The following is a 12,901-nucleotide window of genomic DNA, read 5'->3' as shown; positions in this document are numbered from 1 at the left end:
AGCCTCCTCCCTCTCTCCCTCCCTCCCTCCCTCTCGCACCAACACAGGGCGCAGTCCTGAAACCCTGTGACCGGTCACCCATGTAGGACTCTCACACAATGCTTCAATCCATATTCCGCGTGTGTAAGAGGGGCAGAAAATCAGCCCCACAGTTGGGTACCCAAGGATTCGTGTTCATCGCCTTTGTCAATTTTATGCTAACGGTGAAAGGAATAAAGATGAGATCCTTAAAGCTCGAATTTTCATTTCCTATGACAACGTGCTTTTTCTTCATGCTTTATCACACTCCACTACTTGGTTTCCACCCCTTCATAATTGATATCGGCCATTTGAAGCATTCAGTAAAAACCTCATGAGGTTCACCAAATGTCCCCCAGTCTATAATTCTTGCCTCTAACATATTCAGAAGCATATTCACCGGGGTGTTTTCCACCTCCCTCTATGCCTTTGCTTCTGCACAGGGACGAGTGTAATGACAGTTGTATTAATTATATGCTGAAAACCCACACAGCAGCAAAAATGATGGAGATCGTCGTTTTAAATATTTTATTAAAATAACCCAGTGTAGAACAGATAAAGTAGACCCTCTTGATAATGAGAGGTTCATTAATTTTACAAGAATTCTAGAAAGCTTAGAATGGTCATCAAAATTATCTCTCTCATTTACTTATTTTTTTTTTTAAGAAGGGGAAAACCTTCCATCGCTGCTTTAGAGAGTCGGGGTCTAATGAAATTTTCTAAGGTAGTTTTAAAATAATTACTTACCTTTCTGGGAAAAAGTTCTGAAAAAAAAAATAGCTTGAAATATGGAGGATTTAGATTGCATAGTTTTATTTGAAATGCCTATAAATTTTCCGCGGCTGCAGTTTACCCCATTAAAATTTGGTTTCATTAGCATTTAATGACTTCTGATAAATAAACTTGAAATTCTCTATAAACAAATAAGCAGTGCATTAAAGTTCTCCCATTATAAACAGCAAAAGCAACACAGTCTTGCCTACCAGGTGTGTCTCCAGGTACAGTTTAAGGCCATCCGTCTCTGCTTTAGGGGGTGTCCAATTCTCTGTGGTTTCCATGGCTTCATTTAACCATTGAATGAATTCATCCAGCTTGTTTACAAACCCCTTGGGACAAAAGAAAAAAAAAAAAGGCGGGGGGGGGGGGCAACAACAGCATGTTAGTTGGTTATTTTTTCAAAGCCAATCTTAAATATCCCAAACCTCACCAATGGTAAAACCGATACCACTGCATTTCCATCCTAAATTCCACACTGGAGAACAAATTTTCTAGCATTCCTGGTACTAAAGTCTATCAAAATGGAAAGAACGTGTCTGTGACTCCCTCTCAGTTTTTTCCTAGGAACGTTTTTCTGAGAAATTTGGGCTGGGCTCCAGGATGTCATTGTCAAGGTGACCTCAAATTATCAAAACATTTTTGGTGTATGACAAGCTCCCCTCACCAAAATAATAATAGGTCAGGTCTGCGAGGAACACTCATTGGCTTTGGGGGATAAAAACATTTCTGTAAAGATGGTATTTGGAAACCTATAGAGTTGAGTTTACCTTAACTGAATTGGAAATCTATTTTTAAGTCACATAAGTGTTTTAAGGGGGTCGGATGAGTTCTAATGACAGCCCACATATTTGTGGCTGTGCCTGGGTTCTAAGAAACACAGAAGAGTAGAAAAGGTGGGGCCAACGAACAAATAAATGTAAACATCTGCTCTGGGTGTGTCCCAGACATAAAGAAATATTCTTGAGTAGGAAGCACAAATCACAATAATCTTGCAATTTTTCAAATAGTGGTTATAAAAATTTATTGCCCATTTAAAAGAACACATCTGTAGAAATGGAAATTATTTTAAAAGCCCAGACGTGAACTTAAGGCAAGGAGATGGGGCTGGGTGCCTGCTTTCCATGTCTAGGTAAACAGCGCCACCTGGAGGTCAAAGGGAGCAAAGACAGGCTTCGACATTTGTACTCAGAGATGGCTTGGGATGCTTATTTCCCTATTAAACTTAACCTATATTTTTAAAGATTTGCCTTTTGATTAATTTTCAATAGCATTCTTAATGCTTAACGGGATATCCTGAGACTTAAGTGATAATAGGTGAAGATTCATTTTCTTTATCATGCTTCTCAGAAGCTACATTTTGTTATTAAGGTTTCTCCTAGATAATAGTTTAAGGTTCATAAACCTTTAATTCAAGCAATTGATTGGCCTCAAAATAATTATTAGAAAAGATAAAATGGGTCTCCGAGGGTGGGGCTGCTGCTTCTCCCCAGAGCTCCGGGAAGGAGCAAGATGGTCACCATCCTGCGTGGTCGCAACTCAGCAGAAGCTCTGAGCGCCCTCCAAACCCCGAGTGTCCCCACACAGTTCCAGTCCAGTCCGCCCTCCCTCTGCCGGGGCCCAAGAACATGCATTTCATGGTTCCAGCAATCATGCCAACACTTCGGCCTGCAGGAAAGGAGGAAGCAGCGAATGGTGTACCTCCTCCCTTAGGACTATTTCAGATGTCCTACCCAACATTTTCCTCAACCCACTGGGCAGAACTTAGTCTCATGGTCAAACCTCGATGACCGAGAAAAGCCATAGTTATAGCTAAAGCTGGAAAGAATTATATTAAGGGAAAGGCAGAAAAGGGACATCGAAATTATTAATAAAATCCAATTTAGAAAAAATGGTATTGAGAAGAGTAATAAAGAGAAAGGCATACCAGTAACCCCTAGAAAAGCATCCCTGTTTTTTGAAGAGGGGATACAGCAGACACATGGACACGGAGGTCCCTCCAGTGGTCTCAGACCATCCCGCCACGCTCTGGTGCACTGTCGGCCTGTTAAGTCCATCATCCCACATAGTAGTGTATCACATGTTTCCCAAGTTCCTAAATGCTACCCAAAGTTTTTCCTTTTGAAAACATCCCCACTTTGCCAAGGGTCATAGGGCAATCACATTCATTCTTTTGAAAAATCTCTAATGTCTCATATTGCATCTTGTTCTAAATGCTAGGAATCCACGTCAAGTAATTAGTTTTGCCCACGCTCATATATTTAGTCTGTTAGAAATGGACTCCTAATTCTTGGCATTCTCATAATTAAGTCCTGTAAAAAAAAAAAAAAAAAAATTAAATAGCCTTCACTGACCAAATAGACTTACAGAACTGTCATCTGCCTGATTTTCCTAAAATCTCTCACGCAAGCAGCATCTGGCCTCAGCGAGTCCCATCCCTCTCGCTGAGGGACCCAGGCCCAGCACTGGCGATAGCCAGCCTTCCTTCACAGCGTGGCCTCTCCTGGGCATTTCCAAGCCCAGCACAAGGAACAGCCATTTGCAGGTTGCTTTGCACCTCATGCCCCAGACAGAGCACAGGTCAAGGGTCACCTTGGCCTGTATCTCCCAGGAGGCCCCAGATCCAGCGCACCGGTGGACAGCTTCCGACCATGTCAAACCACCTCCATAAGTGATACATTCCAGGGGTGGACCCAGCAGGCACCAGAGCCCCCCTGAAGTAAGCCCTGCTCTGTGGGGTGGGCCCCTGCACAGCTGGTCCTCTACAGTGGTCGGAGGTCAATGGTTGGTGGTCACAGCTGATCTGCCTGGGGATAAATCCCTCCCAAAGACATGTCAACAGCAATCGCAACTCAACTACAAGAGGAGGGTGTACACAGCCCGCAAGAGGGGCACACCTTGATGCCCAGCTGGGTTGATCAGGGAGGCTGTGCCACTGGACCCTACAGAACACCTACTACAGAAGGCCACTCTAGCAAGCCTGGGAGACACAGCAGCTCTACCTGACACACAGAAATAAACACGGGCAGGCTGTCAAAATGAGGAGACAAAGAAACATGCTCCAAATAAAAGAACGAAACTCCAGAAAAAGAACTAAACAAAATGGAAACAAGCTATCTACTAGATGCAGAGTTCAAAACACTGGTTATCAAGATGCTCTACGAACTTAGTGAGAACATCAACCGCATAAAAAAGAACCAGTCAGGAATGAAGGTTACACTAACTGAAATTATGAATAATTTACAGGGAATCAGCAGTAAAGTAGATGAAGCAGAGAATCGAATCAACAATTTGGAATATAAGGAGGTAAAAAAACACCCAATCAGAACAGTAAGAAGGGAAAAATTGTTAATGAGAATAGCGTAAGGAGCCACTGTGACAACTTCAAGTGGACCAACATTGGCATTACGGGGTAACAGAAGGAGAAGGAGGAGAGCAAGAAATTGAAAACCTATTTTAAAAAATGACAGAAAACTTCCCCACCTTGGGGAAAGAAATAGATATACTAGTATATGAAGTGCAAGGTGTTCCACACAAGATGGACCCAGAGAGGTCCATACCAAGACACATCATCATCAAAATGCAAAAGGTTAAAGATACAAAGAAAATCTTAGAAGCAGCAAGAGAAAAGCAGTTAGCTACCTATAAGGGATCGCCCATAAGGCTGTCAACTGATTTCTCAACAGAAACTTTGCAGGCTAGAAGAGATTGGCAAGAAATACTCAGAGTGATGAAAAGGACCTACAACCAAGATTACTCTACCCAGAAAAGCTATCATTTAAAAATCAATGGATATATAAAGAGCTTCCCAGACAAGAAAAAGCTACAGGAGTTCATCGTCACCAAATCAGTATTATAGGAAATGTAAGAGGGTCTTCTTTAAGAAGAAAAAAATAAATAAATAATATGAACAATAAAATTGCTATAAATACACATCCATCAACAATTGAATCTAAACACAAAATAAATGAACAGGCAGAAAAATAACTAACGCATAGATACAGAGAACATTTTGTTGGTTGCCAGATGGAAGGGGGGTTGGGGGAATGGGTGAAAAAGGTGAAGGGATTGAGAAGTACAAATTGGTTGTAACAGAATAGCCATGGGATGTAAAGTACAGCATAGAGAATATAGTTAATAATATTCTAAAAACTATGTATGTGTCAGATGGGTGTGGGATTTATCGGGATGACCACTTAGTAAGTTATATAATATCTAATCACTGGAAACTAATACCTGAAACTAATATAATAATGTATATCAACTGTAATTTAAAAATGAAAATGATTTCAAAAATGAAAAAAAAAAAGAAATATCATCTATCAGCTGTAGAAACTCATCAGAATATCAGAGTCTAAATAGTTGATAATTGTGAGTTGAAAATAGTATTTTACAGTATTTATAGTGTTAAATAGTATTTGCTATAGAATCTGGACCCGAGTTGTTATAGCTGTGTGTATATATGGATTTGGGGGAAAATTAAGCCAAGAAGTAAATTATTTTGGAAATAGCTGGTTACATCCAAAAAGACAAATAGTAAAATATGTTATTTGAAATGTATCCATGTCTTCTCTTCCTCCCCCAAACAAGCAAACAAAACAGGGTGTGTATGTCATTGCATGGGCACCTCATTGTAAAAAGTTAGTCTTAGCCGAAGAGTAGTAAACAATGGGCTTCAGATTTCCTAACAGAACCATGATTGCACAGTCAGCTGAATCCATGAGGTGCAGACTAGACAAAAGGCCCGGGACGCAGGCGAACCCTGCTGGGTGATCTCTCCGCACAGCCTGGCCAGACAACAAAGCCAAGACTGTCCAACATGGGGAGACAGAGGCCCTCTCCAGGTCTGGCTCTGTGTTATCTCTGCCTTACACCGATCCTCACCTATTTTCACTGGTTGCACATTTTCTCAACTCTGTTCTTGCCAGTGCTAAAGAGTTTCATCAATCACAATAAAACCTGAGAAATTCCCGTTCTTAACTTGCAATGAAAAGCTAAGCACACCTCCTCTTAAGATCTTAGTTTTGCATCTCCTCTCCTGCTTATATGTGTAGCCACAAGAGTATAAACAGAAATCATGCGAGTAAATTGGAGTCCATCTGATTCTGAGTACCTTTGTCACCTGCTATTTCTCCACCTCTCCCAGACCTGTGTACTGTCACCCACACTCTGTGTAGTGAGCAGCGGACTGTCTACTATCCCCATATCGAGAGATGCTCTTCTCAGAAGAACCAAGGAAGTGCCACTCAATGCACCAAGCCATGCGGTGTGCAGGAGAATCCACGTGTGGACACACAGCGAACATCTGATGCTCGTTATTGGAGGCTCTGCTGGAGTCCTTGTGGTGTGAGTGAAGGAAAACGAGGCTGATGTCAGCAACGACGCGGGAAAATGGGGAAACGTACAAAGTTTTGTAAATAAATCAAATCCTATTACAAGAAATACCGGTCACCCATTCATTCTTTTAACAAATAATTAGCTGCCTACTCTGTTTAAAGCACACTGTTGCACAGGATTGGGAATAAAAAGATAAATATTATTGTAGCAAAAAAATCTCTGCAGAACATAAAGCATATCTAAACACTGGCCTACTGAATTCAGGTAATTATAAGCATCTTGAAAAGGAGTTTTACAGTAAATAAAGAGTTGGGACACTGAATTTTCTTGTGAAATGTATTCTGCCTGTATCAGAATTGTGTCTGTACCAATTTTGTTTCTATTCTTAGTATTTGATCTATCTGTGTTTGTTTCTCCAATATTCTGCGTTACTTGGAGACTCAAAGATGACTATAAATTTAGATTTTCTTCATGACACAATCCCAATGCCGCCACTGGGCAGCATAAAAAGCTCACTTGATGCACATTCAACTCACTGCTAAAGGCTGAGGCACCAGCCTTCGGAAGGCCACACTGTAGCAGGCATCGTTCAAATCCCTGCCGGTGTACCTTGTCTGTTCCACCTCTCCCCTGACATTTTCTTTTTTGTTTTGTTTGTGTGTTTTCTTTCAAGCGTACCAACATTGACATCTTGAGGGTATCAGAAGGAGAAGAGAGAGAGGAAGAAATCGAAAACCTATTTGAAAAAATAATGACAGAAAACTTCCCTAACTTGGTGAAGGAAACAGACATACAAGTCCAGGAAGCACAGAGAGTCCCGAACAAGATGAACCTGAAGAGGCCCACACCAAGACACATCATCATCAAAATGCAAAAGCTTCAAGACAAAGAGAGAATCTTAAAAGCAGCGAGAGAAAAGCAGTTTGTTGCATTCAAGGGAGCTCCCATAAGACTGTCAGCTGATTTCTCAAAAGAAACTTTGAAGGACAGAAAGGAGCGGCAAGAGATAGTCAAGGTAGCCCTGGCCGGCTTGGCTCAGCGGTTAGAGCGTCGGTCCGCAACCGGAGAGACCCAGGTTCGGTTCCTGATAAGGGCACGTACCTCAGTTGCAGGTTGTTCTCAGCCCCGGTTGGGGTCGTGTGGGTGGCAGCCATTCGGTGTGTCTCTCTCACATCGATGTTTCTCTCTCTCTCTTCCTGCCTCTCTCCCTCCCGCTCTATCTGAAGATAAAATCTCTCCACTGACATTTTCTACCGCTCGTTTCCTTATGAGCCCTTTCCAGCCCTTTTCCACTGCTGTTCTCTGTCTCCCTGTCAAGCTCTCCAGGGCCACTGTGAGGGTGACCCAGTCCCCAGGCCGCAGTCCTCACAGGCCACCCCCTTAATGGTTTCCTTCTCATGGCCTCCTTGCCATACTCATATCTGACACATATTCCGAGAGTCTGTAAACTCCTGATTGGAGCCAAGCCAGGGTTCAACCCCCAGAAGAAACCCTGGTTATCCAGTGTGGGAGAAAATGGGGGAGCTCTCAGCCCTGTTCCCACCTGTGGGCAACACACCTCTCGCTTTCAGATCATTTGCGTTTGGAAATTCCTCAATGAGGAGCTTTGACAACACCTCACTTGCACACGTTCTGAGACTGAGCAGCACAAAGTGCAGACAAATGTACACTTAGAGGTTTGTGTGAATAATTTGCTAGGGCCCTCAGCTGGTTAGCAGACATTTGAAGATTATATTATATTAAATTTATATTGGAATCATGCAAATAGCTACACCCTCATGACAGGTTAAGAATACCCATTATGCCCTGGCCGGTTTGGCTCAGCGGTAGGAGCGTCGGCCTGCGGTACAGAGAGACCCGGGTTCGGTTCCCGCTAAGGGCACGTACCTCAGTTGTAGTTTGTCCCCAGCCCTGGTTGGTCATGTGGGTGGCAGCCACTCGATGTGTCCCTTTCACATCGATGTTTCTCTCTCTCTCTCTCTTCCTCTCTCTCCCTCCCGCACTATCTGAACAAAAAATGGAAAAACGTTCTCGGATGATAAAAAAAAAAGAAAAAAAAAGAATACCCATTATGCATTATGACACAGACAACAATGCTGTCAAGGTTGGGGGAGGGGGACAGGAGCAGGGAGGAGGGTGTCAATGGGGGAAAAGGGAGGGGCATCTATAACAAAAAAAAAATTAATTACTTTAATTTAACAAAGAGGAAAAAAATCTTAAATACTTTTAAAATAATAATAATAAACCAGCTTTATGTTAACATAAATCACATAGTTTTAATGAAAAAACAACAACAACATAGTGTTCAGAAAAGAAAAAAAAAAAAGAAGAATACCCATTATTTCATCCAGTTCTCTCTTACAGCAAACCCCACTTGGCCAAATAGAAACTGGGGGATAATTCCCGCTGCCCTCTGGCAAGGATGGCATGTGTCGCAAGAATAAATGAAGAGCCTTCAGATGTGGGACCAGGTAACAGTGATACAGTAGGAAACAAGATACGATCTCTGCCTTATGGAGTCGAAAGCCAAAGGGTGTTTTTTTTAAAAGACTTACATAATTTTCAGATAAAACTGAAATTAAATACTATTTCTGTAGAGGGGAAAGGGGACACATACAAGAGGAAGTAGATGCCGTGAAGAGGTGCTGATTGTGGTCATTTTACAGAGGAGGAAACTGAGGCCAAAGAATGTGAGTGACTGCCTCGTGGCAGAGTTGGGACTTGAACCCATATCTCACCCCAACGTCTGTTCCTCCCACGGTACCACCCTGACAGGAACGGCGCTCCTAGAGGCACATGACTGGACCCAGATGGAGGAGAAGCAACTTGTCTGCCAGCCCCACAGTCCTGGCCTGAGGCGCGATTCTCCAAGCTCGACATCCTTCCCACTTCACATGCACTATTTTCTGTGAATTTTTCTGAAAGGGATTCGTGATGAGGCTAGATGCTTAACGAAAAACATATACTTAAGGTAAGGGTAAGAGGAGAAAAATTTTTTTTTAGCAAGCAAACTTCACTGCAGACTTCATTTCCAATTGACAGAACATTTAAACCAAAAGTTTAAGGCTGTTACACGCACGAACGAGCCTGTTTTACCAGTGTCTCAATTACAGATGAGTTTGACTCTCTAATCACAGAGGTGGCTCTTGGTTCTCAGGAAGTAGTTCAGCCAGTGACCTGACCTGCTCATTTATTTTGGAATTTGCTGTCTGGATGTATGTGTTCACCCCCGAAAAGATTCATATTTCTCAGTGGACAGAGTGATGATGTCTGACCTAGTCTAGATCAAGTGAGCTGCCTTTGGACAGGAATCTGCTGAAGAGCATCAAAAAAGTGAGCTAGTTTCACTATATTTATGAAAAAAAAATTGATCAGCCTCTGCTGCTGAATCTTTTAAACCACTAAAAATTACTTACTCCTTTCTTAGTATCCCAAGATGAAAGGATGCTGTGAATTATCTCCTCTGAACAAGTCCAGCTGAAACAGAAAGTACGCTTCATGCAGCCCTCACCACGTGCAGGCCCTTTCCATGCATTTAGGTCACTGGGTCTCGTAAAGACCCTGGGAGGGAGAGCAAGATGGCAGCGGGCAGGACCGGAGGGAGGCTGAGTGTGTGAGAGAGTGTGAGTGGACGTGAAGGTGGACGACCAAACCCGAGCAGTGCAGAGACGCGGAGCAGAAGGTCCCTGTGCTGAGGACCGTGCAGCCGGCTACCACTGTAAGTGGCCCTTCAGGGCGCTTCTCCCTGTACCTCGGGGAGGTCCCACCATTTTGGAAGATTCCAGGTCTTCCCTGGGAGGAGGCCGTGGGAACGGCTAGGGCCCAGCAACCTGAGCCCGCCAGCGCACCTGGCACCATCGACCAGTGGACACTCTGCGTCAACACAGACGGGTGCACAGTAGTGGAGCTCCCAAGGTGCCGGCTGCAGGAGCCACAGACAGCCAGGGGCCCAGCATCGTCCCTGATAGTAGCAGCCTGATCAGAGTCGAGATGTACCCCCAGCAACAGAGGCTGGGGAGCAGACATCCATCCCCAGGCAACAGACGCATAGACCAGTAATGGAGACCCATCCCCAAAAACTACAGCAGGAGCTGAGCCCCACGGGGCAGCAGCACTCCCAGCTGCCAGGGGCGGGACCTGGGGCTCCACAGAGGCCTGTGCAACCCAGCAGCCCACAAGAGAGGTGGGGAGCCGGGGCTTGAGAGGAACCGGTGCAATTAAGCTGCCCGCAGGACCTGCAGGGTGCTGGGGCACCAGAGAGGCCTGCATGACCCAGCTGCCCACAAGATAGGCATGGAGCCGGGTCTTCAAAGGGACTGTGCGATCCAGCTCCCCACAGGATCACCAGGAAGCGGGGGCTCCAACGGGGCCTGTACAACCCAGCTGCTCACAAGATCGGCAGGGAGCCAGGGCCCCAGTGAGGCCTGTGCTACACAGCTGCCCATGGTGTGGGCAGGGAGCACAGCTCCAACGGGGGCTGAGCTATACAGCTACAGGTGGCACCAGCGACCAGCTGGGAACACAGCTCCAGAGGGACCCACATGATCCAGCAGCAGCCCCTACCAGGACACACCAATACCAGCCCCCAGTAGTCAAGCCTCCAGGATCCACAGCAGGCAAGAGGCAACACGCAACAAAACAGTCTGGGAGGCACAGTAGCCTTATTTGATGTACAGTGAGCTTCCTACACGTCCAAACATCCCTCACTGGGTCTAGAGCTACCAGACGGCTAAAATGGGGAGACAAAAAAACAACACCCAAAGGAAAGAAAAGAGGAATCACCAGAAAAGGAACTACAGAAAATGGAAGATAGCAACTTGTCAGATAAAGAATTCAAAGCAATGATTTTAAGGGTGCTCAAACAATTTGGTGAGAACTATCAGCAACTTAATAAGAATTATGAAGAGCTCACTGGGAACTACTTCAGATTAAAAAAAGAGGGAGAAGCTATGCATAAAAATCAAGAGGAAATAAAGAATGATATAGCAGTTACGAAAAATACCTTAGAAGAGTTCAATAGTAGATTAGAAGAAGCTGAAAACCAAACCAGAGACTTATAAGACACGGTAGAGAAAAACATCCAAATAGAGCAGCAAATGGAAAAAAAAAATTTAAAGCAGGAGGAGAGTTTAAGGGAGCTGTGGGACAACACAAAACATTAACAACATTCACATTATAGGGATACTGGAAGGAGAAGAATCAGAGAAAGGAATAGAGAACCTATTTGAAGAAATAATGATAGAAAACTTCTCTAAACATCACACAAGTCCAGGAAACACAGAGTCCCAAGCAAGATGAACCCCAGAAGACCCACAGGTAGACACATCATAATAAAAATGGCAAACATTAAAGACAAAGAAAGAATCTTAAAGGAAGTAAGAAAGAGACAGAAAGTTACTTAAAAGGGACTCCCATTAGACTATGAGCTGATTTTTCAATAGAAACGATCCAGGCCAGAAGGGAGTGGCATGAAGTGTACAAAGTAATGCAAGGCAAGGTCTGAATCCAAGACTACTCTATCGAGCAAGGCTATCATTCAAAATTGAAGGAGAAATAAAGAGCTTCACGGATTTAAAAAAAAAAAAAGCTAAAGGAATTTACTACCACCAAACCAGCACTGCAAAAAATGCTGAAGGGACCGTTGGAAGAAGAAGAAACAGAGAGAGAGGTGACCACAGGCATAAAATTAAAATGGCAACTAATAACTATCTATCAATAATTACCTTAAATGTAAATGGTTTAAGTGCTCCAATCAAAAAACATAGGGTAGCTGATTGGATAAGAAAACACAACCCATATATATGCTGTCTACAAGAGACCCACCTCACAAAGGATGAAAGTGAAGGGATAGAAAAAAAATTTCCAAGCAAATGGAGATGGAAAAAAAGCTGCTGTAGCAATACTCATATCTGACATGATAGACTTCAAAACAAGGGCCATAATAAGAGACAGAGAAGGTCACTACATAATATTAAAAGGAGCAATCCAACAAGAGGATATAACCCTGGTAAACATATACGCACCAAATACGGGAGCATCAAAATATATTTAAAAACTTCTGGAGGACTTTAAGGGAGAGATCAATAACATGTTCATAGTGGGTGACTAATACGCCACTGACACCACTGGATAGATCTTCTAGACAAAAAAATAACAAGGACATAGAGTCCTTACAAGACAAACTAGATCAGTTGGACTTCATTGATATTTATAGAACATTTCACCCCAAAGCTGCAGAATATAATTCTTCTCAAGTGCACATGGGTCTTTCTCAAAGATAGATCACATGTTAGGATACAAAGCAAATCTCTGCAAATGCAAGAAAACTGAAATCATATCAAGCATCTTCTCAGATCACAATGGCATGAAACTAGAACTCAATTACAATAAAAACACACAAAAATATTCAAACACTTGGAGGCTAAATAGCATTTTATTAAACAACGAATGGCTTACTAATGAGATCAAGGAAGAAATTAGAAACTTCCTGGAAACCAATGAAAATGAACACACAACAACACAAAATCTATGGGACATAGCGAAAGCAGTCCTGAGAAGGAAGTTCATAGCACTACAGGCCTACCTCAAGAAATTAGAAAAATTTCTAATTGACTTTCTAACCCTACAGCTTAAAGAACTAGAAAGTAAACAAAAAGAAAAACCCAGAGCTAGTAGGAGGAGAGAAATAGTAAAAGTCAGAGCAGAAATAAACAACATAGGGACTAAAAAACACAATTCAAAAGATTAATGAAACAAAATGCTGGTTCTTTGA

The 12,901-nt window shown here is 43.1% G+C and overlaps 1 protein-coding gene across 1 annotated transcript in view; it reads right to left on the bottom strand.

The window, feature by feature from the left end:
* AKAP6 (A-kinase anchoring protein 6) overlaps window positions 1-12,901 on the bottom strand; it is a 291,396-nt gene that overhangs the window by 230,421 nt on the left and 48,074 nt on the right. Inside the window, exon 5 of the mRNA XM_036243801.1 lies at window positions 1,002-1,124. Within this exon, the coding sequence (XP_036099694.1) occupies window positions 1,002-1,124 (123 nt within the window). The remainder of the gene's footprint in view (window positions 1-1,001; window positions 1,125-12,901) is intronic.

Source organism: Molossus molossus, unplaced genomic scaffold (assembly GCF_014108415.1).
Source record: "Molossus molossus isolate mMolMol1 unplaced genomic scaffold, mMolMol1.p scaffold_m16_p_1, whole genome shotgun sequence".
Lineage (NCBI taxonomy): Eukaryota > Metazoa > Chordata > Mammalia > Chiroptera > Molossidae > Molossus > Molossus molossus.
Note: the sequence above shows the minus strand (reverse complement) of the source record. Positions and strands in the feature narration are given on the sequence as shown.